The sequence below is a fragment of the Petromyzon marinus genome, chromosome 9, assembly GCF_048934315.1.
Source record: "Petromyzon marinus isolate PM22_M1 ecotype Great Lakes invasive population chromosome 9, UKy_Petmar_22M1.pri1.0, whole genome shotgun sequence".
In the NCBI taxonomy this organism is placed as follows: domain Eukaryota; kingdom Metazoa; phylum Chordata; class Hyperoartia; order Petromyzontiformes; family Petromyzontidae; genus Petromyzon; species Petromyzon marinus.
The window spans coordinates 3,811,704-3,839,636 of record NC_133675.1 but is presented as its reverse complement, the minus strand read 5'-3'; the positions used below and the strand labels follow the sequence as shown (position 1 = coordinate 3,839,636).

The 27,933-nt window shown below is 45.2% G+C and overlaps 1 protein-coding gene across 2 annotated transcripts in view; it reads left to right on the top strand.

The window, feature by feature from the left end:
• LOC116940681 (poly [ADP-ribose] polymerase tankyrase-2) overlaps positions 1–22,994 on the top strand; it is a 39,159-nt gene extending 16,165 nt beyond the window's left edge. The window contains exons 12-28 of one of the 2 annotated variants that reach the window (XM_076065826.1): positions 406–577; positions 1,897–1,979; positions 2,615–2,728; positions 3,283–3,428; positions 4,227–4,392; positions 5,942–6,161; positions 7,372–7,481; positions 8,145–8,333; positions 9,477–9,903; positions 10,411–10,493; positions 11,723–11,843; positions 12,762–12,877; positions 13,563–13,637; positions 15,728–15,833; positions 16,192–16,378; positions 18,426–18,582; positions 20,890–22,994. In XM_076065826.1, coding sequence (XP_075921941.1) covers positions 406–577; positions 1,897–1,979; positions 2,615–2,728; positions 3,283–3,428; positions 4,227–4,392; positions 5,942–6,161; positions 7,372–7,481; positions 8,145–8,333; positions 9,477–9,903; positions 10,411–10,493; positions 11,723–11,843; positions 12,762–12,877; positions 13,563–13,637; positions 15,728–15,833; positions 16,192–16,378; positions 18,426–18,582; positions 20,890–20,976 — 2,559 coding nt within the window. In that variant the 3' untranslated portion in view covers positions 20,977–22,994. The remainder of the gene's footprint in view (positions 1–405; positions 578–1,896; positions 1,980–2,614; positions 2,729–3,282; positions 3,429–4,226; positions 4,393–5,941; positions 6,162–7,371; positions 7,482–8,144; positions 8,334–9,476; positions 9,904–10,410; positions 10,494–11,722; positions 11,844–12,761; positions 12,878–13,562; positions 13,638–15,727; positions 15,834–16,191; positions 16,379–18,425; positions 18,583–20,889) is intronic. The other variant, XM_032950819.2, reaches the window with a different exon arrangement.
• Positions 22,995–27,933: the final 4,939 nt, after the last annotated feature.

Below are 27,933 nucleotides of genomic sequence, written 5' to 3'. Positions count from 1 at the left end.
TTTTTTATTCCAATTATCAGAGTGCCTAAATAACATTCAATTTCGATCTTCACTTTGTATATTTTAGCTTTTCATTGATTTGCATATGCAATAAACACGCTTTATTTGGCATTTATAAGAAAAAATATTCCCCAATTGTGGAAAAGAGACCAATCGAAGTGACTTCAAGTAATGTGTTATCTTCCATCTGCCATTCCTAACAAAAGATCCTGCACAGCTCTGCAGTGATAGCTCCAAAAGTAAATGTCCTCATCTCATGGCACGAGTTAGGTAACACAATTGCAATATAATTGTCAGTAAATGACGGTATCATTCGTAGCACACGCTGGCATGTAGTTTCATGTAACCAATAGTTGTGTTTACCAATCTCACACACTCGTGGTGGTCCTTTTGTCTCCTACAAAGATCAACGTGACGGACTCGCTGGGCCAGACATCCCTGCACCGGGCAGCCCACGCGGGCCACCTGACTACGTGCCGCCTGCTCCTGTCGCACGGCTGTGACCCCAATTTGCCCTCCCTGCAGGGCTTCACCGCCGCACAGCTGGGCAATGAGAGCGTGCAACAGATCCTGCATGGTGCGTTGCAGCACAGGAGGGGTTGGCACTTCCACGTAACCACGACGACAATGATGTAACCATATAACCAATGCTGTTATGAAGTCTAGAGACGTGGGCGTGGAGATGGAAGTTGGGAATATCTCTTAACAGAAAGGAGACGAACTAAAGTAGTGAGGGGTTTAGCAGGGGTTACAAATATTCTCAAGGATTTTAATCGATTTGAGACTTCGATGGGTTGAGAATGTAACAAGAGATAAAGAAGGTGCAATGATAAGGGCTATGAAGATTGTGGTGCAGTGCATAACGAATAGTGGGAGAAGCAAGGGTGACGCCAGGATGTGTTGGAACAAGAGATAAAAAAAGAAGGGGCATAGAATAGAAGCACATAGAGAAAGAAAATCTTAAGAAGCTGACCCCATGCAATAATGAGATTTTTGGTTTTGAAGGGAAAGCGTATTCCCATGTTGGGAGTGGAAGTGGCACAGTGGTTCGTACGCTGCACTACGAACCCGACGACCCGTGTTCCATTGCCCAGTCTTGCACGGCATCAATGTCATTTGGTATCTGATCCTGTTCCTGGCTTTCACTAGGTCAGGGGTCTGCAACCTACGGCTCCTGAGCTGCATGCGGCTCTTTAAGGACTGCTTCGTGACGTTATTTATTAAGGACCTTCTCGTATTCACATGCATTGTGGCTCTTGAAATATTGAATTTGGTACTGAATTCTAAAAAAAATGCCTCTTGTTATTTTGGTTGCCGACCCCTGCCCTAGGTAAACTGGGCCGTTTTGTGTTGTGCAAGCATTTGCACTGGGGTGGAAATGAAATGTCATTCGTGGTGTTGTGGCCACCCCATACCCTCGTGTGACATGCTAGTCATAATGTTTTCTTACAGCATTTGCCCCAGCTGCCTGTAAGGCTTCACGTTGGGGATCTTTTTGCTCGCACATTATATTGCATAAAAATCTCAACTTTGATATATTTCTTTCATCTATTTTTAAGACTCAGAAGTATAACATGCTCAGCTACAGCTTCACCCGCTACTTAGTGTGTCTGTAACCCAACAAAAATATTACTGCACCCACATTTCAGACAAGCAATGGGAACACACGAATGGATCGCTGGGAAAAAAAATATTTGGCTGTTTCATTTTCCGAGGAAGATCAATTGAAAGAAAAAAATAACTGTGATTTGCGGTCTATCAGCACTTGTGTTGTGCCTGTTTTGGCACACTGCATAGCTAGACATAGATGCCTCCTGAGGACAGTTCGCAAAGTGGAGAAACACAGACAAGCGGTGTGAATCACCGAAAGCGTGTTTTGTGTCTTGCTGTCCCCAGAGAGTAGCCTTCCGGTGAGGAACTCTGATGTGGAGCATCAGCTGCTGGAAGCTGCAAAAGCTGGGGACTTGGACACAGTAAAGGTAAAAATCTGCTTTTTCCTTTTAAAATGAATTCTGTGTTTTTAACCTATGGCACCTTTTGCCAGTTTGCAAGATGATGAAAAATAAGAATACTTGTGGCATGTTTTAGCCACAAGTATGATTGGTTAATGCAGAATTGATGCCTTACAAAAGGTATCAATTTGGTGTTTGAACATCTTAATTACCTGCATTATTGCCAGAAAGGGTAAAACCTATTATTTTTTCATGTAGGTTTTTTGAACTGACAACTGGAAGATTCTGACTTTGGACAGTCGAATGCGCACTTACTTTTTAACATAGCAATCTTTTTTTTTTAATGTAGCAAACAGTTGAATTGCTTTCACGTTAAAAATGAAATTGTATCGCATTTTTCCTCTTTGGCTTTTAACTTATGTTCGCATATAATTTTCCTTCCTGGATTTTACTTCAGTTTTGGTGGGGTTTCATTTTTCGAATTGCTTTTGCTATTTTATATTTTCAGGAGAGTTGCCTCGACATTTTTCAGAAGGGTCCTGCCACGTTTTGGCAGAAGTGGATAATGTTTTTATCTGTTATCCCAATTGAATAATTTGCGGCTAAAATGTTCAGCATTAGGATGTTTGGCCAATACCAGTTACATTGTATGTTTTTTTTAGCTATGGGAGGAAACCGGAGAACCCGGAGGAAACCCATGCAGAACAGGGGGAGAACATACAAACTCCACACAGAAGGGCGCCCGAGTCGGGAATCGAACCCAGGCCCTTCTTTCTGTGAGGCACAAACAAGTGTTCCCATTGCGCCACCCTTGTGACATTCTGTTTTTATTTGTATTGAACCTGTGTTTCGTTTTGTTTATATTTTTCATTTTGTTTTGAGTCGCACTGGAATTGATTTGCAGTCCAGTTTTCTTTTTTTGGGATCCAGGTCTTCCTTGAAAAAGAGACGTCTGGGCTCATACCCCATTTTAAATAAAGTGTATCTGTCTATAAATCTTTTACTGCAGCTTGCAGTGCCTTCAGAGTTAAATATGCATTTCAGCACTTAACATGGACATGCAGGCGCTGTGTTTCCAATCCAGTATCCAAAGATTGGCAGCAAGTACCGGAGCCCTCGCTGGCTATTTAAAGTAAATCGGTGAAATTGTTCACGTGGAACCGATGACACAAGCGTTCATTTTTCCCCATTTAGTTGGGCAATTGGCATGCCAACACCGTCCATCTTGTGTGCGGCATCCCTTTTAACCCCATCTCACCCACCATGTGCCTTCCTCCCCCACCACCACCCCCACCACCACCGTCACCCCCGCCTCCATTCTCCCATCCAGCAACTGTGTACCACGCAGACGGTGAACTGCCGGGACATGGAGGGCCGGCATTCTACGCCGCTGCACTTTGCGGCCGGTTACAACCGCGTGTCGGTAGTGGAGTACCTGCTGCAGCACGGTGCCGACGTACATGCCAAGGATAAGGGGTAGCTCGCGCTCTCCACGACGCGCCGCAAACACACCACACCGCTCGCTCACTCGCTCGCAGTGGCAAACGCCAAGGCCCGTAGGGCACAGCTCCCAAGCCCGTGTGGGTGGAAAGGCAGTTTCTGCTCATGTTTGGTGTGAAATGTATCAAGTTGGTGCTGTACAGATATGGCCTCTTTTTACGTAAAAAAAACTGCTGGTTTAAGCGTGTCGCAACAATGCGGTCATGGCCGAGTAAGCATTTTGCATGAGGCATGTTCTTTTTTTCGTTTATATATTCTATGGTCTTTCCCCCCCCCCCCCATTTCCAATTATGCGATTGGAATGGTGCCATGAAACAAAATAATCCATTCAGCAACGTCGTGGAGCAGTACCATTTGTCATAAAATGGCTGTGGAAGAGACGTTTTTCACAAAACACTTGAAAGATTGTGAAAGTTACCTGTATTTTACTCGGCATTAATTATCAGAATTGAGGGAGACAAAAGCAGCTGGATGTGGAGCTGGCATATCACTTCTTCGTGAGACGTGCTCGCCTTTCTAGGTACTCGCTAACAGCAGGTGCTCACTATAGTTGAAATTGCTCGATGGAAGATCTGTGTGTTGAGTGATATCAAAACCAGTGCTGGGCCTCCTCTAGATTGCCTCGGCCTTAAATATGTACCTGGTGCGGTGTGTAAACATCAGCACTGGGGGAGACGGTGACATCTGGATGCGGTACGAGCCATACCCTTCCCTCGTTGCATTTGTCAAAACTACGTCTGGGGATATTTGTGTGTGTGTTTGGTGCCGCCACAGGGGCCTCGTACCCCTCCACAACGCATGCTCCTACGGCCACTACGAGGTGGCAGAGCTGCTGGTGAAGCGTGGCGCCGTCGTCAACGTTGCCGACCTGTGGAAGTTCACACCGCTGCACGAGGCTGCCGCCAAGGGAAAATACGAAATCTGCAAGCTCCTGCTCAAGGTGGCACATGCCTTGTCACAGTTCAACACCCCCTCTGTCTGGTGCCACTTGCCCTTAGTTGAACAATTGGGGGTGCTGCAGTGGCAAGATGTTAACTACCTTGCCTGGTATATAGGTTGTCATGGGTTCAATCCCGACTGATGCCTGTATATTTGGAATTTGCATGTTCTCCCTGTAGTTGTGGATTTTTCTCCAGGTTCTCTAGTTTTTCCCTCCACAGGAACATAAGTTTAGATGATTTGGCTGCTTTAAATTTCCACGTGATAAGTTACTTCGTTTAGCTATCATTTGTGGCCAGGTTGCTTCTGAAAAAGAGCTATATAGCTCAGTGGGCGTTACCTGGTAAAAGAAAAATAATTTTAGTATTTAAAAATAGTTTGGTTGCTTAGTTTTAGTAATGATTCATGGCACCTCCTTTGCCAGTACCAAAATATGAGAATAGGTTTTCCCCTTTTTTCTGGCAACAAGACAGGTGTTAAGATGTTAAAACACCAAACTGAAACCTTTTACAAGGAAGCATGTCTGCATTAACCACAATACTTGTGGTCAGAATGCAAAAAAAATACTGTGATAATATATGCAGGCAGATTCAACACGTGCGAATCAGTTGGCCAAACAAATTGCAAATCTCGCAACTTAATTGCCTGCTTACACGTGAACGCCTCCGGTAGCCGATACGTACACACATGTAAGCGATTCATTTGCATGCAACCGATTTGCACAACTGATCACTCAGATGTGGTATCCTCCTTTGTAGGAATTGAAACTTTCCTCTTCATATGTTTGCCAAGATATAATGTTGCAACACATCAACAGTGGTCAGGTCTCAGAAGTGCAAACAGCCATAGGCAAGGAATCGAAGACAACAAAAGCAGCTGCAGAGAAGGCCCCAAAACCACCCTTTGAGTGGAGGGTTGACTCTGTTTTGATGGGACGTTTTGTTGACTGAGAGTCTTATTTCAAACCACGAAAGGACAATGGCAAAGCAACATGTATTTGTGGAAAAAGGCATGACCCCAGATTGACATTTCCTTGTTGTGGAGGGGTTGAATGGTAACATCCACATCCAATGGGACTGGCTAAAGTGAATGGCAACTGTGAAAATGTAATTGAAAATGGTCGCATTCATCTTGAAATCAGATTTTTTTTATTCACTCAAGTTTTAAAAAAAAAGTCACTGCTTGGTTTATTGATGCACTTTTCTTATATAAAGTTTGATATGTCAGTGTGTGACTGGTGAAACTATTGTAAGCAATATGTTCTATGCCATGCTTGCATGCATTTTGCATTTCCTTTATTTGTCTAATTAAATTATGGCAACTTTTGGTCTTGGGACAACATTTTTATATTATACCCTCTGCACGAGTCTATGATTGATTATGATTGGTAGTTAAGCATTTAATTCACATAATTTCTGTGTTTTAAATCTATAGTGATTTTCACGTGAGCAATTCTACAAATGTATCGGCATTTTTTTTTTTTACAAGATTTGTTATGAAAGCTTTCGGAACCATAATCTTTATTTTTCAACGCTTATCGGCCCACACAGCACGGCGCTGACCCAACAAAGAAAAACCGTGATGGGAACACGCCATTGGACCTCGTGAAGGAGGGCGACACGGACATCCAGGACCTGCTGAGGGGCGACGCCGCGCTCCTGGACGCCGCCAAGAAGGGCTGCCTGGCGCGCGTGCAGAAGCTCTGCTCCGGCGAGAACGTCAACTGCCGCGACTCGCAGGGACGCAACTCCACGCCGCTGCACCTGGCGGGTGAGCCAAGCTGGCGCCGGCTGCAGTTGCCCGCTGTGACCCTCTCGTTTAACATCTCTCTTTTTTTTTACTTACCAGGAGCGGAGCTACCGAGTGTCGTGTGTTTTATCCAGGAAAGTTTGACTTAAGTCTCGGCATTCTCTTGTTGTCAAAGAGTCGCGCATTTGGGATGGTGGGCAAATTTCTCCTTTAGGATGTTTTTTTGTTTTCCCCATGGAAGAAAACGCACCGCTTATGAGTGGGCAAACGCTCGAAGGTGTCCAGAGATGGGTTCATGAGCATATTTGGTTCATTGCCATCTCGAAACGCGGCAGGTTTGGGCATCTGACATATTTTTGCGATCCATCAACTCTTGCTCACTAAGTGCTGGGTCACCGGCGTGTGCTCTGTTACCCGGCTGACAAATTACCGCACCTTTCGAACAACTAATGTGTCCCTGCATAACTAATGACGAGGTCTCGCTTTGCAAGACAGATGCGTTAACCTTAATAGTCTGTCCACTGGTAAAATAAATGATGTTCTACAAATTTTACGTTTTTTTTAACTCCTGCTTTTCAGCAGGCGGTGATGCGCATAAGAGATTGTGTATGATCAGCGCGCCATTACCTCTCCGTGTGCCCTCAGTGTACCTAGTCGGGCATAATTGATGTGGTGACGTCACAGCTGTTGAGTGATTAATGACAACTTGTGCTGTTGATGAATGTAAGGCAGCTTGTAGTCATCATGCAATTACATATACGTTGAGCATTTTTTTAAATTATTTCTTTAAAGAAATATGGAACCCAAAAAATAGATACTTATGTAGGCTAGTATCCTGGGCTGTACATGAGTTAAATGATCTGTAAATGAGAAAAGACTTTAAAGTCATGGTCTAGCACATTACCATGTTCTGTTGTAATGACGTAAATACTTTCACGTTTTAAACATTTCTAGGTGTGTGGTCACACTGAATTTACTCTGGTACTGTCAGGATGAGCTTCATTATAGCTTTAAGAAACTATTTTCTTAAACCCATGCTTATCAGTCTAGGACACAGCTTAAGTATACACATGCGTACATATGTATGTTGAATTTCATTCGCACCTGTAAGTACGTAGCCAACCGTGTTAATCGGAGGTGGTGCAACATGAGACCTGTGGCTTTGTTTTGCCGCTTGCATTTTAATTATCGCGTGTTTGTCCACTGTTATCCTCCCCCCCCCTCCCCCCAGCCGGGTACAATAACCTGGAAGTGGCGGAGTACCTCCTGGAGCACGGGGCAGACGTCAACGCACAGGACAAAGGCGGGCTCATCCCTCTGCACAATGCAGCCTCCTATGGGGTATGTCAGAAACGACCCAACCATCTCTGAGACACACTTAAGCGTTTGTGCTTTCGCTACGTTGTCCCCTCCTGAAGAAGAAACACGCTTGTGTTGCGCCCGAAACGTCGTGATTTGATTTAGTGTTTCATTTTTTTTTATTTTTTACCTACGTGACTTTACCGAATAGACCAAAGAGTATGACCCATGCCACACTGCCTAGACATGTATCTACAAGACAAAAGCTGGGTAGTTTATTTGGTTGAGTCTTTACATTATTTAGTTTGAAAGTTTTAGACACAATTACATCACAGGATCGTAAAGAGATGCCGATTGCTTGAGGACCTTTAGAAATTGATTGATTAGGATTGATGATGCTGACAATGCTTTATAAACAATGAATGATGATTTTGATTTAAAGCTTTCGTGACTGCAGGGATTCATATTCTTCGTTCTTTCGGTAAAGTCACGTAGAAGGGAAACAATAAAATAATAAAAATAAAAAACAATAAAATTCTCACGACGTTTCGACTGCAACACAAGCAATCATCATCAGGTGTGAAAACCACACCTGATTTTACCGAAAGAACCAAGAAAATGAATGATGATGTTAATCAAGTGCCAATTCACATCATCGCATCGCCTTTAGTGACGCTGGTGGTGTCGTCCTTGTTTTTCATGCAGCACGTGGACATCGCAGCACTGCTCATCAAGTACAGCGCGTGCGTGAACGCCACGGACAAATGGGCGTTCACGCCGCTGCACGAGGCGGCGCAGAAAGGGCGCACGCAGCTGTGCGCTCTCCTGCTTGCGCACGGAGCTGACCCCAGCATGAAAAACCAGGAGGGGCAGACACCGCTCGACCTCGCCACCGTGCGTAATTCCCGCAAGCTCAACCTCTGGCTCCTTGCACGCTTGCCCACTTCTTCCTCTTCATTCGCTCGATTGCCCAAAACCCTTGTGTATGCACAATCATCCAAGATTTGGTTTGTCCACTTGCTCTCTCGTCCACACAAGCAACCTCATCCTTTTGTCACTTTCGCACCCACCGCTGCCTTGCAAGCGTTTGCCCCGTCGTTTGGGTGTTCGCCCATTCCCTCGTAAGCACAATCGCTCCATTGCTCATGCGCTTCCTTGCCCCATTCCCTTGTTTGCTTATATTCCCCTATAGCACACCCACTGTGATCAATCCGCTCACTCAGATAGACGCTCACCCATTCTGCACCGCCAGTGGATTGGCAGGGCTCCATGTTGAATGACATTCTTGTTTCTTCAAGAACTTGCCCTTTGCAGCGGGGAAAGTGCTGGCGCACGTGCCAAACATGTAAACTAGCACCTGCATGGTGAATGTATTGTAGTGTATTTCACCTATGTCAAACTTCAATATCATGATGGGCTAGGTCTTATAGTCACACTTCAATATCATGATGGGCTAGGTCTTATATGCCTAAGGGTGTGTGCTGGGTGTGGCAAGACATATGTAAGTGTCATAACAATGGCCACTGGTTGCAATCTTTTAAAGTGAGGTCACACTGCTCTTCACATAATTGGCACGAGGCCAGTGTCTCTCTAATACCATTAGTGGGCAAGGCATATCGAGATGAATTTATCCTCGGCTATTATTCACTGCTCGATTAAGGGCCTCCCCAACATCGTTGGCATCCTTTCAATGCCACGGTTCACCTCTCTCCTGCAGCACATGGTAGCGTATGCCTGGAGCCCAATGCTATGAAGGAATTGGTTGGTGGATTACACAGATATCTGAAGTCCCAAGCCCAGTGGGCACACTGGGCTGCTAGTTGGCCAAGAGCTGGCAGCACAGCGAGTGAATTCGTGAACCCATCTTTGTGGACTTTTCATTGTTGTGCATAAGTGTGTTTGTCTCCACACTACCCTTTGTTTCCTCCCATATGACGCGACAACTCCATTTAATTATCAAAACATCCCATAGGAGGGCCTGTGTTTCAGCATTACTTGGAACTTGCTGCAAATCACGTTTGCGCTTCTTGGCTGCAGGCGGACGACGTACGAGCACTGCTGATAGACGCCATGCCACCCGAAGCCCTGCCTGTCACCCACAAGCCCCCCAGCATCCCGACCATAGCTGCCACCTCTGCTGCCGCCACCGCCGCTCTGGCTCTGGGTCCCACGCCAGCCCTGGCCTCGCTGGCACCGTCTCCTGTCCCGAGTGGAGCTTCGGCGAGCGGAGCGGGTGGCGTGCCGCTCCTGGCCTCTCCGTCCTCCACGCCGGCGTCCCTGTCCGCTGCCAGTAGCATGGACAGCCTGACGGGGGCCTGCGGCGTAGCTCCATCGCCGGTGCCGGCCGGCGCCATCGGGGCGGGGGCAGCGGGAGACGGCACACTGCTGGGCGCTTGCGGGGTGTCGGCGGCCGATGGGGCAACGGGCCCCGCCGACAAGCCGGACCGCTCGGCCGACTTTGAAAGTGAGGGGCGGTGGGGGTGGGGGATGGTGGGCGGGTTGAAAATGAATTACTAGGCATGGAACGATTCAATTTGACAATTGATTAGGTTTTTGTCACATTTTTGTTTTGTCTTATTTTGTTCGATTTGCCAAAATGTTACATTTGCATATTATTTACATTTTACATCGATAACATTGTTAATTTTCACGTAAGATGATGTATGCATCGTGAGCATAAGATCGATTTGAATTGATTGTTGAATGCCTAATAATCACAGAGGAGTTGATATGCTTCCAGTGTACTAGTTTTGATAACAATACATGTATAATATTTCTGCTTCAGTGAACTTGTACAGTGATTTACAAGTTGATATGATTATGGCGTTTTTTTACTTTGAAAAGCAAAAAATATCTTGACATGTTCACAGAAGAATGGACTTCGGGAAGGAGCTTTTCTTTAAATGGTATGGTAAGTGTCTCCAGTAGTCGCTGTGTGTTACCAGTAAGACATGCATTTTGTTTTATGTAGTTCCAGGTTTGGACATGAACATTAACATGTTCCTGAAAGGTCTGGGACTCGACCACCTCCGCGACATCTTTGAGAAAGAGCAGGTATTGTTGGCATTGCTCCACACAAACGACTAGTGTCATATTTCATCATCATCTAGGATGTTTCAGGGCAGCAGGGTGGCAACACAGTGGTGTAACACACATGCCTCGCAGCAAGCACTGCCTTGCTTCGATTCCTGACTCGCCTCTGTGTTGAGTTTGTATGTTCTCCCCCTGTTCTGCATAGATTTCTCCAGATTCCTCCCATAGCTCGAAAAAAACATACTATGCATTGGCCAAACAACCTCGTGTTGAACAATTACATGAAAATTTCACAATTGGGAATACACCATAGCAACAACATCACCTCCTACTGCAAAAAGTTGGCAGGACCCTGATAAAAACAACTCGAGACATAGTGAGGCTTTCCTGGGTAAACAGCAATAATGATTTTAAAATAATAATTTCAGCTGATGACTGAAGGCATCATCATCACACTGTCACCTTCCCTCATGGTCCTACAATACCATAATCCATCTCACTCCTGTGCCAATATCCAATCTCATTACTCGCATGTCCGCAGGGGGTCATCTTCCTTGGCACGTTCTCACCTTTGGCTGCCGTTCCATCGGCAGCTTCATCCATCAGCCATTATCCCTTCCGGCAATACGTCCTGCCCGACACCCCTCCCCCCCCCCCCCTCCTACATGTTTTGACAGTCGCTCTAATGATTTGTGTGTTGTTGCTTGATTCAAGTTGCTCCTCTTACTGTCAGTGTAATTCTAAGCGCCTATCTCTCCACGCTTTTCATGATTTTTCATTTCTTCCATTTTATTTGTTGGTGACTCATGGTACCGACTCGTACGTCAAGGCTGGCAGTTGTTTATTTACAGCGAATTAAGTGTTGTTTTATGCTTTCCAACAAAGGTGTAAAGTGTTTCTTCATTAGCTCTGCCTTTCTGTAATCGGGCAAACAATATAACGAATTAAGATTATTTAATATGAGTCAACCAATAGTATGGAATAGTGTTTGCTTTTGGGGACTTGCCGTGCTGAAAAGCTACCAAATTGAGTTAAAGTGTTTCCTATAACCCATGGACACATACCAGAACAAAAAGGACTGTTTGCAAGTTCCTCGTCTGCTTCTGTACTGCTAATTAAGTACTTCCCAAGACCATGCGTATGCATGATTTCTCATTAACGTTTTTTCCCCTCCCATACGCCATCTGCCAATGCAAGCAAAAGCTCGCTTGAACGCCAGTGCGTTTATTGTGCGCACGTGGCGTGTTTAGATCACCCTGGACGTCCTCGCGGACATGGGCCACGAGGAGCTCAAGGAGATCGGCATCAACGCCTACGGACACCGCCACAAGCTCATCAAAGGCGTCGAGAGGCTCCTCGGAGCGCAGCAAGGTGACCCCTCGTTATGCCGCACGTGCACATGTACCAGGAAGCCTCGCCAAAAACTGGCGCAGCTCCTTTGCAATTGCAGAAAAGCATGCCCTAGCTGCTCTGCTAAGTGCGAAGTGAGATTTACAAATGATAAGACCTTCTAAGTAAGATTCCTGGGGCGTGTTCAACGAATCGTATCGATAAAATGCCTCTCCTCAGTTGCAGAATTGATTGTGGAGTATGCCCGTGGGTTCCTTGGTGTTTCCGTGTGCATTCCTGGCCTTGGCAGACCCCATCTCTGCGGTGCCACCGCATGAATACTTTTTAAGACCACGAGTGATTTTGACTAATCCTGCAAAACACTCGAAGGACGCAACCTTGGCTGCTTTCACCCCCCCTTCTTCCCACCACCCTCTTTCCCCAGTCAGTCATGCATATCCATAAGCCTGCCGCATTAATGCAGTGCCAGATTCATTGTGTGGTAGTCCTAACCATCGTAGCTTGTTTGATATTTCGTGTGTGTGCGCACGTTTCTGGGTAAGCAGTGGCTTGCACACTGCTAAGATTCTGGTAACTGAGGTTTGATTTCCTGCCAATGACTTGCTACCCCTCTCATAACATTTTCCTATTTTTTTCCGATTTTGCGTATGACATAGTGAATAGCAACTTAACGAAAGCTGTGGCTTGAGATGCGGTTGCATCTTGACACAATCTAAATCCAAATTGTATTCTAATAGTGGTGTCAATTCAGTCATAAATGAGTAACTTGTGCGGTGTATGAACATCAGCACTGGGGGAGACAAAGGCAGCCAGGCATGGTTCCAACCACACGCCACCCTCTTGTGCACCTTGCCGGTTTGAACAGGCGCTCGCTAACGGCACTTTGCCCTGCAATTCTCTCGGGTTAACCGGGGAATTTGTGCGCTATTCGTTTTGCAGGTGGGTTGGCGTACCCTGGAGCGAACCCCTATCTGTCTTATCACACGACGGCACAGGGCACGCTGCTCATCGACCTGCCGCCCGACGATAAGGAGTACCAGAGTGTGGAGGACGAGGTGAGGTGACTCCGGCACTGCTGTGTGCAAAACAGCTGCAGACGATACCGCTGTTTGCAGCCACGGATAGTGGAAATGCAAATAATAGTCATCGGTTAGAAAATTGCCTGGAATGTGCCCGATTTCCAATCCCGGAAAATAAGCAAAGTTGAGCTTTGATCGTGGTTGGATGGGTGACCCCCATCCACAAACAGTTTGTCGTGAGGTTACAGGATTACTCCGTGGGCACCAGAGGGCAGCGCAGAAAAATCTATTTTCCTCTACTTCTGTGCTAACCACCGTAACCTAACCTGCTCTGACTGGCTTGGTCAAATAATCCCCACTACGACTTGAGGCATGGGCAGGCCTTCATCCAGCACTGGATAATGCAAGGGCTTCACGTGTAGTCATGCGGGTGGTAACATTGCAGCTACGGAGAATGGTAATGGTGATAGTGCAGCTGTTGACGGAATTAGAGCCACTGATAATTATCAGTTACCAGCAGCACTCATTATAATGCATGCTGCTGGTAACACTACACCAGATAAAGACAGTGCTGCAGAAACTGATACAACTATTGACAATTCTATCGCTGATAATGGCCGCGTTAATAATGCTGTCATCGCTGTAAATGTTATTTGCATAGGGGATGATATGTGTGGTGGGTGACAAGAGCTGTGTTCTTTAATCCTCTTGGGTAATTCAGATGCAAAGCACCATCCGGGAGCACAAGGATGGTGGACAGGCTGGCGGAGTCTTCAACAGATACAACGTCATTAAGGTGCGGAGGCAGACATGCAGCAGCAGTTTCAGTTTTCAGTTTTTCAGTTTCTTTATTTTGGTATAGCCCTGTGAGCCATTCGGCTCTTGAATCGGGTGCGACCACAACAAACAAAAAACAAAAACACGAACAAGAAAAACAGCTTGAAGTGACTATGTGACTGTGCAAACAGAAAATCCATGGGAAAAAACAGCGAAAATATTGCTGAAAAAAGCACCGTACACCAACGCTGTGTGCAAAAAATTCCAGTGGGATACAAGTCAAACAACAACAACCACAAGAAAACTTAGATTAAGGCCATCAGTCTAACTCCGTACTACAACAAAACAAACATGTCCACACCAAAAAACTTTACGAAATCGCGAAAAAATAAAGCGATAATTGCAATGTAACAGTGATCATAGGGACTGTGACCGGATTTTTACAATAAACTACATAAATAACATGTAACACCAAATCCTAGAGCCATAGCTGGCTGCATGAGTTACTCCACATCAACAGAAGCATCAGTCGGAGTATCAAATTTTTCAATGCACCTTGAAGATTAGCACGCTAAATCAAAATACAGATAATACTTTGCTGCGTCATCCGGAACCAAAACATTTTAGTTTATTTTACGCCAATGAATAGCAGTGGCAGCTAGGGGTGTACAACTCCTCTAGAACAGTTTTGAGAGAAGATCTCATTGGTAACGATTCAAGTTGAAGTTTATTGACAATAGCATTCCAGACCCTGGGGGCATCAATAGCAAAGGCCCTTCCTCCAGTTTTTGTATGGCAATAGGGAATGTGAAGCTGGTAAATGAGCAAAGACCTGAGGTCAAATTTGTTCTTTGAAACAGAGAGGAGATCCAGCAGGTAGTCTGCGGATTTTTTGTAAGTACATCGTGAATAAATAAGATATGTTGCACAAGCCGTCGAACATTAAGAGATGTTAAGTTTGACCCAATGTAGAGATCACAGTGATGAGTCCTATATGGGCAGTTCAATATAAATCTTAAGGCCGAGTGATAGATGGAATCCAGCTTCTTCAGTACAGTACTTGGGGCTGATTTATACACGATGTCACAGTAGTCAAGTAGAGGCAGTATGGTAGCTTTCATCAGTTCCAAACGGAACATTGGGGAGAAGCAGTGCTTGTGTCGATACAGAAAACCAATTTTTTTTGTCTTTTTCCTAATATAATCAATGTTATCTTCAAAATTCAGTTTTGAATCCAGGATGACACCAAGATACTTATAGATCTTGACTTGCTCTATTTGATAATTATTTAAGGAATGTAATTGGGGAAAAAATAACTTCCCGCTCTAGGCCTGGTGAGAAGCATAGCAGCTTGGTTTTGGAGGTATTCAGGACTAGTTTAAGAGCAGTGGCAGCAGCAGCAGAAGTCCCCACATTAAAAACAAAAGATCTAAGGCGTAATTTTAGCTACTTAAGATTTTTTTAAAGCGTACAAGAGGGTATTCTCTTCCAATATTTCGTTCACCTCTTATAATTCTTGTAAAAGTTGATTCTCAGAAGAATGGTTTAAAAAATATATACAGTATCTTTTTAGTAAAGCATACATAATTCTTTAATTCCCTGCTCCTTAAAGTATTGGTTGTATACTTGGGACAATAGTTATGTTTACTGAAAGGGAATTACATTACACTTATTTGGCCTTAATAGAATTAAAAAAAGTTAGAACAGAAAACAGCAAATTTAAAAGTAGTATTCTGGGGGAAGGGGTGGTTGAGGAGGTCTGTGGTTGTTGACGGGTGAGGCACATGTGTGCAGGGTGGGGGAGCGCAGGTTACTGAGGCAGCATTGCAGTGGCACGTAGAGGTCAGTCATCGAGGAAAAGACCTGAAGCCAGATGGTGGTCATTATCATGACCATGGAGATGGTCTGTAAAGGCAGACCTTCCAGGTTGGGGGTTGACTTTCAATAATTTGCAGGATCTACCAGAAGAAATGAAATGGCATGTGGTGGCGTCAGCGGCGGTGGCATTAGCCACGGTGGCTCCTTGACCCCGTGGTTACTGAATGTTGAATGGTCCCTAATGTGTTCTCTTGGTGACCCCACTGCTTCGTCCCCGTTGCACGTGTTCAGATCCAGAAGGTGCGCAACAAGAAGCTGTGGGAGCGCTACACGCACCGCCGGAAGGAAGTGACCGAGGAGAACCACAACCACCACAATGAGCGCATGCTGTTCCACGGTCAGACGTCGCGATGCCCCCCAGTCATGTAGTCCCTCTTCGTACACCAATTTCCAGTCGGGTTAAAAATAATCGTCTAAAAAATACAAGAGGCCAAGTAAGGGCTACCGGAAAAAACGGCATTATTTGTCTTGAACTTCTCGCGATCTAAAATTTGGCAGGGCAGCTGTGCCCCCAATGTCCCTACATGTGTGTAAGCAGCTGGAGCCTTAGCATCGGTAGGAGCAGGGTCTTTTAATGCGTTGTCAATCGCGTTTAACTAATTGTGACAATTGAGCATTGCGGGGACACTTGATTCCACTTTGCCATCCCCTTGTCCCCCAAACTCTCCTTTCTCCACTCGGTGCGCTTGCCACAGGCTCCCCCTTCATCAACGCCATCATCAACAAGGGTTTTGATGAGAGGCACGCCTACATCGGCGGCATGTTCGGCGCCGGAATCTACTTTGCGGAGAACTCGTCAAAGAGCAACCAATACGTGTACGGGATCGGCGGGGGCACGGGCTGCCCCGTGCACAAGGATCGCTCCTGCTACATCTGCCAAAGGTAATGGTGATCGACTATGGAACAAAACCAGAAGAAAAAAAACATCCACACACGTTGGTAAAATCGGTCGGTCAATCGATTCAAGATTTATAATGCCGCCGCCGCCTCCCCGATATTCAAAAGTGAGACAGAAGCACGAATGGCATGAATACCACGGTGGTGAGATGTTAACTACCTCGCGTGGTATACAGGAGGTGTCGTAGGTTCGATCCCGATCCCTGACGCCTGTATATTTAGAGTCTGCGTGGATTTTTCTCGGGGTTGTCTGGATTTTCCCTCATTTAGAATCAAAGTGCATTTGGAGTATTTGGCTTCTATAAATTTATGCATGGTGAGCCATTTCGTTGAGCTGTCATTTGTGGTCATGTCACTTCTGAACAAGAGCGATTTAAATTTTGATTTAAAGCTTTCGTGACTGCAGGGATTCATATTCTTGGTTCTTTCGGTAAAGTCACGTAGAAGGGAAACAATAAAATAATATTAAAAATATTTTTTTATTTTTAATAAAATATAAAAAAATAATTTTTATTATTTATTGTTTCCCTTCTACGTGACTTTACCGAAAGAACCAAGAATAAGAGCTATTTAGCTCAGTAGGCCTTAACCATTAACATAAAACAAATTGTTTAGTTTAAGTTACTAAATATACTGTGAAATAAAAACAAACTAAACGCAAAGAGCAGAAGAGAAAATAAATGTTTTTTAGTCTGGTCTTAAAATCACCAATTGTCATGGATGACCGGACACAACTCAGTTGGTAGAGACAGTCCACCGAGGCTGCAGATGAGAATCTCCATTGTGCTGTCCTAAGCCGAGTGGATTTCACACACAGCCTCGGGTTCATACCGGATGAGCGTAGATTTCACGATGGTAAGTAATGGGTGCCACCTTTGTTGGAGGAGAGCTGCCACTGCTGCCTTGACCATTTTAACCCTTTCCTGTTCCGAGACGTCTGCGAGTTGCAGGGTGGGTGTCCTGTTCACCACTGAATCTTGGAATGCGCAAGTGGTTCAGCCTTAATTTTATTTAGAGTCGTAGCACCGCTGTTTTTAAAGACATTGTACTCGCCGCAAATAACTGTAAAGACTCGACCGGACTCTACGATAGCTGGTGCCAAACTGTGCCACGCCCTCCCGCATGGTCTTGTGCGAGCCTCGGTATCGATGAATTTATTTTATTTTAGTTTTATTCCCGTTCTGTACATTATCGGAACGGAATAGGAATAAAAAGTTAATCGGAACGGTAAAGGGTGTAATGGCATGGTGCAGTGGTTAGCGCGCACTGCACTCTCAAACCGCAACCCGAGTTAACATTCACAGCCACGGCTTAACATCAGTGGTGAAGTATAGACAAACGACATGGTTGGAACGTACGGTGCAAAAGAAGTTCAACATACATCAACAAAAGGTGCAGGGAGACCATCAGTGGATTGACAAAGAGCTGTACATTATCAGTGAATTGTTGTTGAGTAGAGCAGTTTTGTGGCAAAATGTGATGCGCTGCAAAGATTTATTTTGTCAAATATGGGTGCCAAACAGAGTCCCTGACCCCGAGGGACATGGTTGGGAAGCCCTGGCTCGAACTTTAGTCCTTGCCGTATTCCATATCTCTAAGCACGAGCTTTTTAACCCTTGAACTATCAAACCTTGGACAGCCCTCAGACGAACACCATCTCTTATCTCCATTGTTGACAGCTCCCGACAGCATCGTTTTATAAATCTAGACTACGCCAAAGCATTGATAATTGTGTATACATGGCCCTGCCAAGGAGTTGAGGTGCAACTACATGATGGGCAGTAGAGGGCAGTGCAGAAAAATATATTAATGTTCTTGTACTCTCCCACGTCTATGCTTCCCATCTTCACCATGAAAGTCAAGTTGATTGTCAAAGGGCTGTTATGTGAACACAAAGAGCTGTACGTAAACACGTGCCATTGGTTCGTTTCCTGCTCCGAACCTCGGCCTCACTGTTATTTGCTATGTAATTGCTCAGCCCTCTTCTCTGCTCCCCTCCCCCCCCCCCCGCGTCATCCCCTTACCCCCGCAGGCAAATGCTGTTTTGCCGCGTGACGCTCGGCAAATCCTTCCTGCAGTTCAGCGCTATGAAGATGGCGCACTCGCCGCCGGGACACCATTCCGTGATCGGACGGCCGAGCGTAAACGGCCTGGCCTTCGCCGAGTACGTCATCTACCGCGGCGAGCAGGTGAGCCATCTCCACCGCCTCCTCCTCCAGCTTCATTCTAACGCGTAGGCAACTGAGCCACCATCACAGCCCCAGCAACTCCTGGCGGAATAATCGGCAGCCGCCCCACCAAGGGTTGTGAATCCACCGGTAGGTTGTTGCACCAAAATCGAATAATGGAAAGATGCAACAACAACAAAAAAAACACACAAGGGTCCTTGTAGATCTGCACTGAGGATGCCTTGCCCTGGGCTGTCCAGCATGAGTTTGAAGTTGTAATGCAACTTTAACAAACATGACGATCAGGTGTGCCGTGCCGTCGTCGGCATTCTGAGACCGGTCAGTTGGCAGCGACGTGCACCACATTGATGCGTTAAAATGTGTAAGAGTGTCGTCACTAAAGTGCTTTAATGGCATGCATCACCATAATTTTAAATCTTGACTTTAAGCTTTCGTGACTGCAGGAATTCATATTCTTTGGGTCTTTCGGTAAAGCCACGTAGATAGAAATAATAAAAATAACAATATCACGACGTTTCGATCGCAACACAAGCAATTGTCATCAGGTGAAAAAAGGGGGAAAGCTGCTGAGGCAGCCTGTTTATAAAGGTTTAGAGATGGGCGGGGCAGCTAATGTTAATGTAGGAGAGGTCTCCGTAACCGGCAGTAGGTCTACACCAATCAGAGAGCTGTTTATAAAGGTTTAGATATGGGCGGGGCAGCTAATGTTAATGTAGGAGAGGTCTCCGACACCGGCAGTAGGTCTACACCAATCAGAGAGCTGTTTATAAAGGTTTAGAGATGGGCGGGGCAGCTAATGTTAATGTAGGAGAGGTCTCCGTAACCGACAGTAGGTCTACACCAATCAAAGAGCTGTTTACAAACATTTAGAGATGCTTGTAAATGTAAGCTCGGAGAGAGCTAGGAAAGAGCCATCGCCACATGGAGGTGGAAAAGGATGGCAAGCTGCCATTTACTAGCACAGCTAACGGTGGCCGTGTTAGTAAATGTAACTCAGAAACGAAGCTGTGGGGGTGGCCATTGTATTGTGAGAGATTAGCATGTCAATGTAAGGATGTGATTCCTGATATGCAATACCTGGGTGTCTACAAACTGAGTTGTGGCTGCGGCAGCAGTTACATTGGGGAAACGAAACGACGTCTCGGACCGCGTTCGTGAACACAAGGCAGATCTGAAACACGGTAGGACCAATACCTCATCCGTGGCTGGTCATTATTTTAATGCGGTGGGCACACAAGAAATTTATTTTTCCAAGATGAAGGTACTCTACAAACTCACTGGTTATCAGCAAAGATTCGTTCATGAAGCCATACAGATATCTAAACACAGACACAATTTCAACCGAGAAGATGGGTACAAACTGAGCAATCATTGGAAGGTCGTTATTATATGAAGATGGCACACTCACCGCCATATCTATAAACACGAGCTTTTTAACCCTTGAACTATCAAACCTTGATGGGCGACTCTGAGTACATTCACTATCACAGCCACCTTTAGCTGTGTTAGTAAATGGCGGCTTGCCATCCTTTTCCACCTCCATGTGGCGATGGCTCTCTCCGAGTTCTCTCCGAGCTTACATTTACAAGCACATTTCTTACATTTACATGCTAATCTCTCACAAGCAATCGTCATCACCTGGTGATGATTGCTTGTCATCAGGTGATGGCGATTGCTTGTGTTGCGATCGAAACATCGTGATATTGTTATTATTTTTTTCTATCTACGCGGCTTTACCGAAATACCCAAAGAATACATAATTTTAAAGTCTTACTAATTTTTGTTGGATGCCGTGTTAGTTATGGACTTTGTTTAACTGCACTTTATACCGGTTTGGTGTTACAAGAATAACATTTGGATCGCTGGTTTTATATAGCTCATTGCATGAACCACTTCTCCAGTGTTGAAAATTAAGGGCAAATTTTTGTTAGGTATACATTTTCCAAATTAACTGCTTTAGCAGTGCTGTGTGATTATAAGCGTGGACTTGATACGCCTTATCCATAATAGAGGTTTTTGGGTTAGATAGCGTAAATCTCAATGTGTCGTTAAAACCGCCACCACCCGACAGCCAAACCGGTAAGGTTTGTCACGTAAACAAAAGATACCAATTCGTTACTAGTTCAGCACACCGGTTTGTTTGAGAGTAAACCTACAACATTTACAATATTTACGTGATCTAACCCAAAAACCTCTTGTGGATAATGTTGGCCGCGAAAGCCGACGTGTTAAGCTTGATGTGCGCCTTATCAGCGGCATTGTTAACACTGTGTACTGCTGCTGCCGCCGTGTGTTTACTGTCCTCAGGCTTACCCGGAATACCTGATCACCTACCAGATCCTGAAGCCCGAATGCACGCCAGACTTGACCTCGGCCGCTGGGCAGAAGTCTTAGTGAAACAGCGCACGACTTGTTTGTAAATAAGAACATGGACATTATTATTCTTATTATTGCTGTAACTGAGAAGGCATTGTTGTTTTTTGGACTTTTGGATATACAGTAGTAAGAATGAGTGAACGGTGATGTTGCCACCGATTTAATGAAGCTTGTGAGAGCGCCCAGCAAGATATCGTCCCGAAAGCTTTGACCCAAGGTCTGCAAAGTTGCACTGTCGAGATCCCCTTTTTTATTTCAGCGTGCTGCTTCGTTGTGCCATCGACAAGTCAAGTTGAACCGGTCCGCAGGATACTGCGGGCAGTTTCTTTTTCGTTGGGGGTAATGGCTTCATCCGCTTGAGGAGCGCGTCGCGGCTGCCACTTTAAAAAAAGGTCCTGGTGCGATAGTGGGGGTGTGTGCAACCTTTTTGACCTTTTGTGGTGTTTGTGTCTCCGTCGTGGAGCTTTTTAATTGCCGGGAGCAAAGAGGTCATAATGAGGGGTTTTTTTGGGGGGTTAGATCCCGTAGGTATAAGTGTGACGTTAACCTGCTGCCATCCGACACTGCCAACCAGTAAGGTTTTGTCACGTAAACATAATGTGCCAATTAGTTACTAGTTCAGCCAACCGGTGTGTTGGAGAGTAAATTTGCAACATTTACAATTTGAGTACGACGTTTCGCTGGCAATTACATTCAGCATCATCGGGGGATTTTGCTAGAAGAAATGTCGTCCTCAAATTGTAAATGTGGATTTACTCTCCAATACACCGGTGGGCTAAACTAGTAACTTATTGGCAAGTTTTGTTTACGTGACACAGCTTACTGGTTGGCTGTTTCGGGTGGTGGTGGGTTAACGACACGTACGTACGCGATCTAACCCAAAAAAACAATTATGAATAATATTGGTTGCGAAAGCCTACATGTCAAATTGAGCAAAGAGTTGTTGAGAATCTGGTATTCTACGTCGCAAAATGGAAGGAAATTTAAGTGAATGCAAACTTAAACGATTGATTTCCCACTGCTGATACCAGCTTAAACAAATTTTAAGATTTGCTTCAGCTGGTCGGTTCTTGGAATAACAATTATACTCAAGCCTGGGGTTGTGCGAGAAGGCTGTATTGTATTTACCAGTTCTTGAGAATAGTAAACATTGTCCACACGTCGTTCATATTTCTTACAGTGAAGGTTTTGATTTGTGGTTTTGACGAGGTCCTGGAAACTGTTGCAATACTGTTATGGGTTTATATCATGGCCTGTTTAGTTCCTGTGCACGTAAAAACCCACCTTTATAAATAACTTAACTGAAAATTTAAGGCAATAATTCTATATTTAAGAGTTCCATAACAAACGACATGTTTCGGCTGTTCATAGTTCATTATAACTTTTGCTTTAAAATGTTGAGCTGTTTTCAAAAGCGCTCCTTTGAAATCCAATTTGTTGGTTGACAGGAGCCACGTAATGGTACCGTACGTTTTGGTGAATGAACGACCTTTCGGGGTTTAACCCGCCCAGCGCTCGCTCGCTCACTCTAAATAATCTCTCCCATGTTTACAGAAATTCCGTGCGTGGTCCAAACATTGCCCCCGATATCCACCGCGTCCCGACGTCTCCTCCCTTTCGATGCGTAATGCAGCGACGGCGGTGATGGTGGTGTCCGTGGCAGGACGGTCAATATTTATGAACAATTGATCTTTGCAATAACATAATGAACTGACGTTAGACCACCTACCTGGAAGGCAACTTGTAATGTTGAACACGTTTATTTCAGTCTTTACGAAGAAGAACACGGCAAGAGTGGGTTTCGGGAACGGACGCAATATTATAATTATTGTATCATTGTTATTATATATATAGCTCTGTTGTTAAGCCGCTGCTTTGTCTTGTGCTGTGATGTCTCGGCGTTCTGCATGTGCTGTTTTATTTTATTTTGAAGTTTGCTTTTGTCCGGTTTGTATCTAGCATACTCCCATCTTCTGTATCATATTTCACATTTTAGATTGTCTGCTGTGAAATTAAATAAAAACTTGTACATTGTTGAGTTTGAGAGACGTTTGCCTGGAATGTGCATTTGGTTTTTTACCAATAGTTGGAAGGTTAAGTCACATTCTTAAAACATGATCCAAACCACAAGAGATAAGTACATTAATGTCACTATATATTTATTTTATAGCCAGCTGAGAGTCCATTGAGACAAAGTATCCGTTACAAGCGAGATTTGGGATCAAATACAACAAAATGTGGGTACCTTAGATTAAAATTGTGTTCAAAATATAACCATAGATAAATATACCATACAGAATAAAAAATATTTGTACTGAAGGAGTCCAATGAGCGATACAGCTTTTTTTCACATGTCCAGTAGGGGCGGGGAAGAACGTTACAACACTACGAAAACACGATGGGAGTGTAAGTATAAGAAAGGTAAACAAATCACCCAAACAAACTAAACCATCGCCCATCCTACCAGACAGCGCCCACTGAGGTATTAACTTTATAAAAAAAAAGCGACCTGGCCACATGATAGCTCAACAAAGTGGCTCGTCATTTGGACAGTACCAGTGTCCGAAAGACACCCGAAGCGTTTACGAAAAATATTTTTTCCCCCCGGTTGTAAACGGTCTGAATTCACGCTGGAATAATGACAACACGGAGTCCGGACTCTGGACGGCGCTTTAGGAAAGTGTGCGGTGCTGAGCGCGCCAGCACGCCACGTGCACCAGTTGAGCTTCCCATGTATTTTGGTGCCTCGTGCTAAGGTTTGGATACTTAAAAAAAAGGAAATCGTGTATGGACGTCAACGTAAGTGCGAATTGGACGTCGCTGCTTTGCATTGTCCGGGTTCAAACTTTGCCCAAACTCTGGGCGATGCTGCGATGGTTTAGACGTGTGAATCGATTTCCTCCAGTAATACGATACCAAATAAGGTTCCATTTTAGGCTTCACTGCCATCTCCCGCATAGTACCAGGTATTGTACTTAACGGCTAAATATTAAGAGACAGGCTCGCATGTAAACGAAGCGGCCGCACCTCGTGTATCGGCTGGCCAACTTGCACGTGTACGGCAACGTTGGACGAAGTTGAACAGTCGACCGCGAATCGCCGCCACCACTTAGCCATCTTAACGATTACAGTCGTGATTTGCAGCTGCTTGATGAACGAAAGGGCTGCCGTTCCTGTCATGGGGATTACTTGCCCATACTTCACCGTGCTGGTCATTGTGGGTTGGTAAAGCGTGTGTTCAAGACCGGTTCAGATGTTACTCGCCACAGATGCAAGCCGGGGTCGAGAATCAAACGCGGGTCGTTGGGTTCGAAAGCACAGCGCGCTAATCATTGTGTCACCGCTCCACATGGCAACACCCTTGACGATTGGAAATTCCGCCCGTGAGCGTTCGTACCTGGGATTAGTCCGAGCACACCTGGTGGGGGCGAGTTCTGGCTATCACCTTCACCTGCATGGTGGTTCACCAAATCGGACCTGGCGATTGGTGATCGTGGAGGTGTAAATGCGGACAAATGTTAGTTCAAGGTACGGGAGTCGTAATTGAAGTGAAATTCCAGTTTTTTTCTTTACTGTACAGGGTGGTCCAGATGTCTGGTGATCTCCAATCCATTGAGCCCTAACATGTCTTTTACCCTTTGCATATTAATTTATGTTTTAAATAAACCTTTAAACATTTACGTTTTAGAGAATTTAAATGGGGATCACAAGACATCTGGACCACCCTGTACAGTTAAACTGTTTCAGCATTCAAGTAGCCCGTTGGGTCTACAGATATCGAATTTAGATGTGAATAAAACACATTCGTGTTATGCAACAGGCTCCTGATTAGCAGCGACTAATTTCATCCGGAACGGTCCCGAGCGCTCATTCTGCAGTTTTTGTTGGCACGACACAGTCATCCATCTCGCCTTATTGTGTCCTCTGGAAACGTCAGTCATGTATATAGGGTTTCAGCCAGAATAATAATCTACAATAACACGATATTGTTCTGCATAAGCGTACCCTGTATGTGTGTATGTTGAACTTCTTTCACACAGTATGCAGCCAGCCGTGCTAATCGGAGGTGCGGAGGAAGGACCACAAAGCAGTGGTAGTGCCTTACGCCGATAAGCCCTCCCAAACTAAGCCTTGCAGCATTCCAAGTGAGAAATTAAGCCCTGCCCGATAAGTGACCTACACAGCCTCATCCCTCAATGCAGTTGGTCTCAGCCCAGGTTGAGGTGGCGTTGTCAGCTGTGGTGCGGCGTGACTTCCACGATTCCGATCTAAAGCCCCCAAACTTGAGCCTATGGTCGCTTGCGCCAGTTGCTCCTTCAGACGGTGGTGGAGGCGGCAGTGAATTCGGGCACGAATTTCCTGCCGGCGTGCTTGGAAAGGCTTTGCCAACGCGGTTTGTGTCGTTTGCTTCTGCAGATAAACCCACGCCGGCGGCGTTGCTTAAGTCTTACATTTCGGCGCTGTTCGATTCCGTGGATTTAGCTTCCATCCGTTAAAAAAAAGAACAGAAATTAAGGAGCACGCGCCTTGAAAAAATAACTAGGCCACGCCAAAAAAAGTGGACTTGGTCGTTTACAGACAATGTAGATTTTAGATGAAGGAAAATCCGTTTAATTTTCGCTTTAGCACCTGCGCGCCTACGTGGCACAAATCGGCCACCCAAAGTGCCATCACAATAATTATCGTACATCTGTTAAGATGAACACCTAATGTATATTTAAACTTGGCGCGTCTGTTTAAAATAATAAAAATGGTAAGGCAAGCTGGTCTGTCATGATCGCACCTTATCAGCGCTACATCATGGGACCTCCTTTGCCAGTACCAAAATATGATAATAGTTTTTCCCCCTTATTTCTGGCAACAAAACAGCTGTGCAAAGATGTTAAAACACCAAACTGATAATATATGCATTGTCCTTGAAACTGATTGGTCCACACCATTCCTCTGATCGTGCATTGTCTTTGTGCTGTACGCCTTTTGGCGTCCTCTGGTCTAACACCGTTTTGAGACTAGGCTCAAAAGAAAGCTGTATTTTTTGTTGTTTGATTGTGCCAGCATCATCTCCCCACGGCCCCCACGGCCGCACAAATAACTTCATAAGTGAATTAGACGCACGTAATATTGACCACTCGGCACAAGCAAACTCTGGTCGGTGCGACGTCATGTGTTCCCAAGTTGTATTCCACACCGACACACTTATTTTATTGGAGAATCGGGCTGAGAAAAAACAAATCTACCAAAAATATAAATAGGTGAAAAAGATAAAACATCGATTCTCGCATCGAATCACCGGTGGATACCTAATTGTGACCGAGGGATTGCTAGTTCGTGGGAGGCTACTCGTGGAGTTGATACATAATGCGCACACAATGTACACACGTAATGCACACAAAATGTACATACACAATTTACACACACACATGCAAAATGTGTATTCATAATGTCCATACATGACGTGCATGCATAATGTGCATGCGTGATGTACATACATTACCTATGTTGATTAACTGTGAATAACCCAACCAATAATTATAGATATCCTCAGGAGCGGAGCCAGGATTTTCAGCCCGGGGTGACATTCAACAAATGTTAATTTCAAGAATGATTAGAGAGTCAGGCTGTTGAGCCAGACGCCATCGGTTGGCGACACACTCTGACAATGCAGTTGCACGGAGTCCGCCAGACCGAGTGTCGTACACTTATACGCAGAATGTTTCAGATTTTCGATTTTTTGTTTTTTTTCGGGGGTGACAATTGTCTACCCTGTCACCCTCCTGGCTCCCCCCCTGGATATCCCCCCCCCCCCGTTCTTCGCACCTAATTGGCTCACAAGCGACGTTTATCCCCCGCTCTATTGAAGATCGAAACGAGGCTTTCTCCCCAACTCTGGCTGTCGCCTGATAATGCTGGTTGTTGAATTGCCGGCGAAAGGTCACGGTATTCGTTTACGCGACAAACCTTACTAATTGGCTGTGTCGGATGGTGGCGGGTTTCACGACACAACATTTATATATTTACGCAAACTAACCCCCCCCCCTGCCCCCCCCAAAAAAACCTCTCCATTATGAATAATATTGGTCGCGAAAGCCCTCTACTGCTGCTGCTGCGTGTTAGGGGCCGTCCATAAATGACGTCACGCACCTGGGGGGGGGGGGTCATACATTTGTGACGATGTGTGGCGATGGGGGGGGGGTTGAGAAATGTGACGTCACATCAAAATGCGCAACCTTAAATAAATATAGACAACACGTTCTACTTAATTAAATTGACTTTTTAAAATAAATGTTTTCTCCTACAACATCAGAGTGCAGCGGCACATTAAATACGCACTACAATGACAATAGTTTAAAGCGATTTGAAGCATTTTTTATTTTTTTAGGGGGGAGGGGGGCAGAGCTTTGTGACGTCATATTTGAGGGGGGTCTGACTTTTTGTGACGCCGTGTGACGAAGGGGGGGGGGGTCAAAAATCGTCCAAAATCGCGTGACGTTATTTATGGACTGCCCCTTAAACGCAGTCGGTGCTGTTCGCGCACCTCGCCACGAGGGGGCGACTTGCTGTAGCAGCAACAGCGATTCGTGATCAACACAACACTTTACAAAACTAAGACGCATTTGTTTATTTTACCAGGTATAAAGGCCCCAACTGAGCTACACAGTTCTCTTTCAAGAAGCGACCTGGCAATCACAAATGATAGCTCAACAAAGTGGCTTATCGCGTTGAAAATCATAGCAGCCAAATATTATGAACGCTTGACGTTGATTCTAAACGTGGAGGCAAAACCCCGGAGGACCCGGGAGAGAGACACGCAGACTCCAAATATACAGCAGCAGGCGTCAGGGTCAGGCTCAAACCCACGACCTCCTGTATACCAGGAGAGGTAGTTAACATCTCCTAGCCACCGTGATGATGATGATGAGAGAGAGAGAGACACGCAGACTCCAAATATACAGCAGCAGGGTCAGGGTCAGGCTC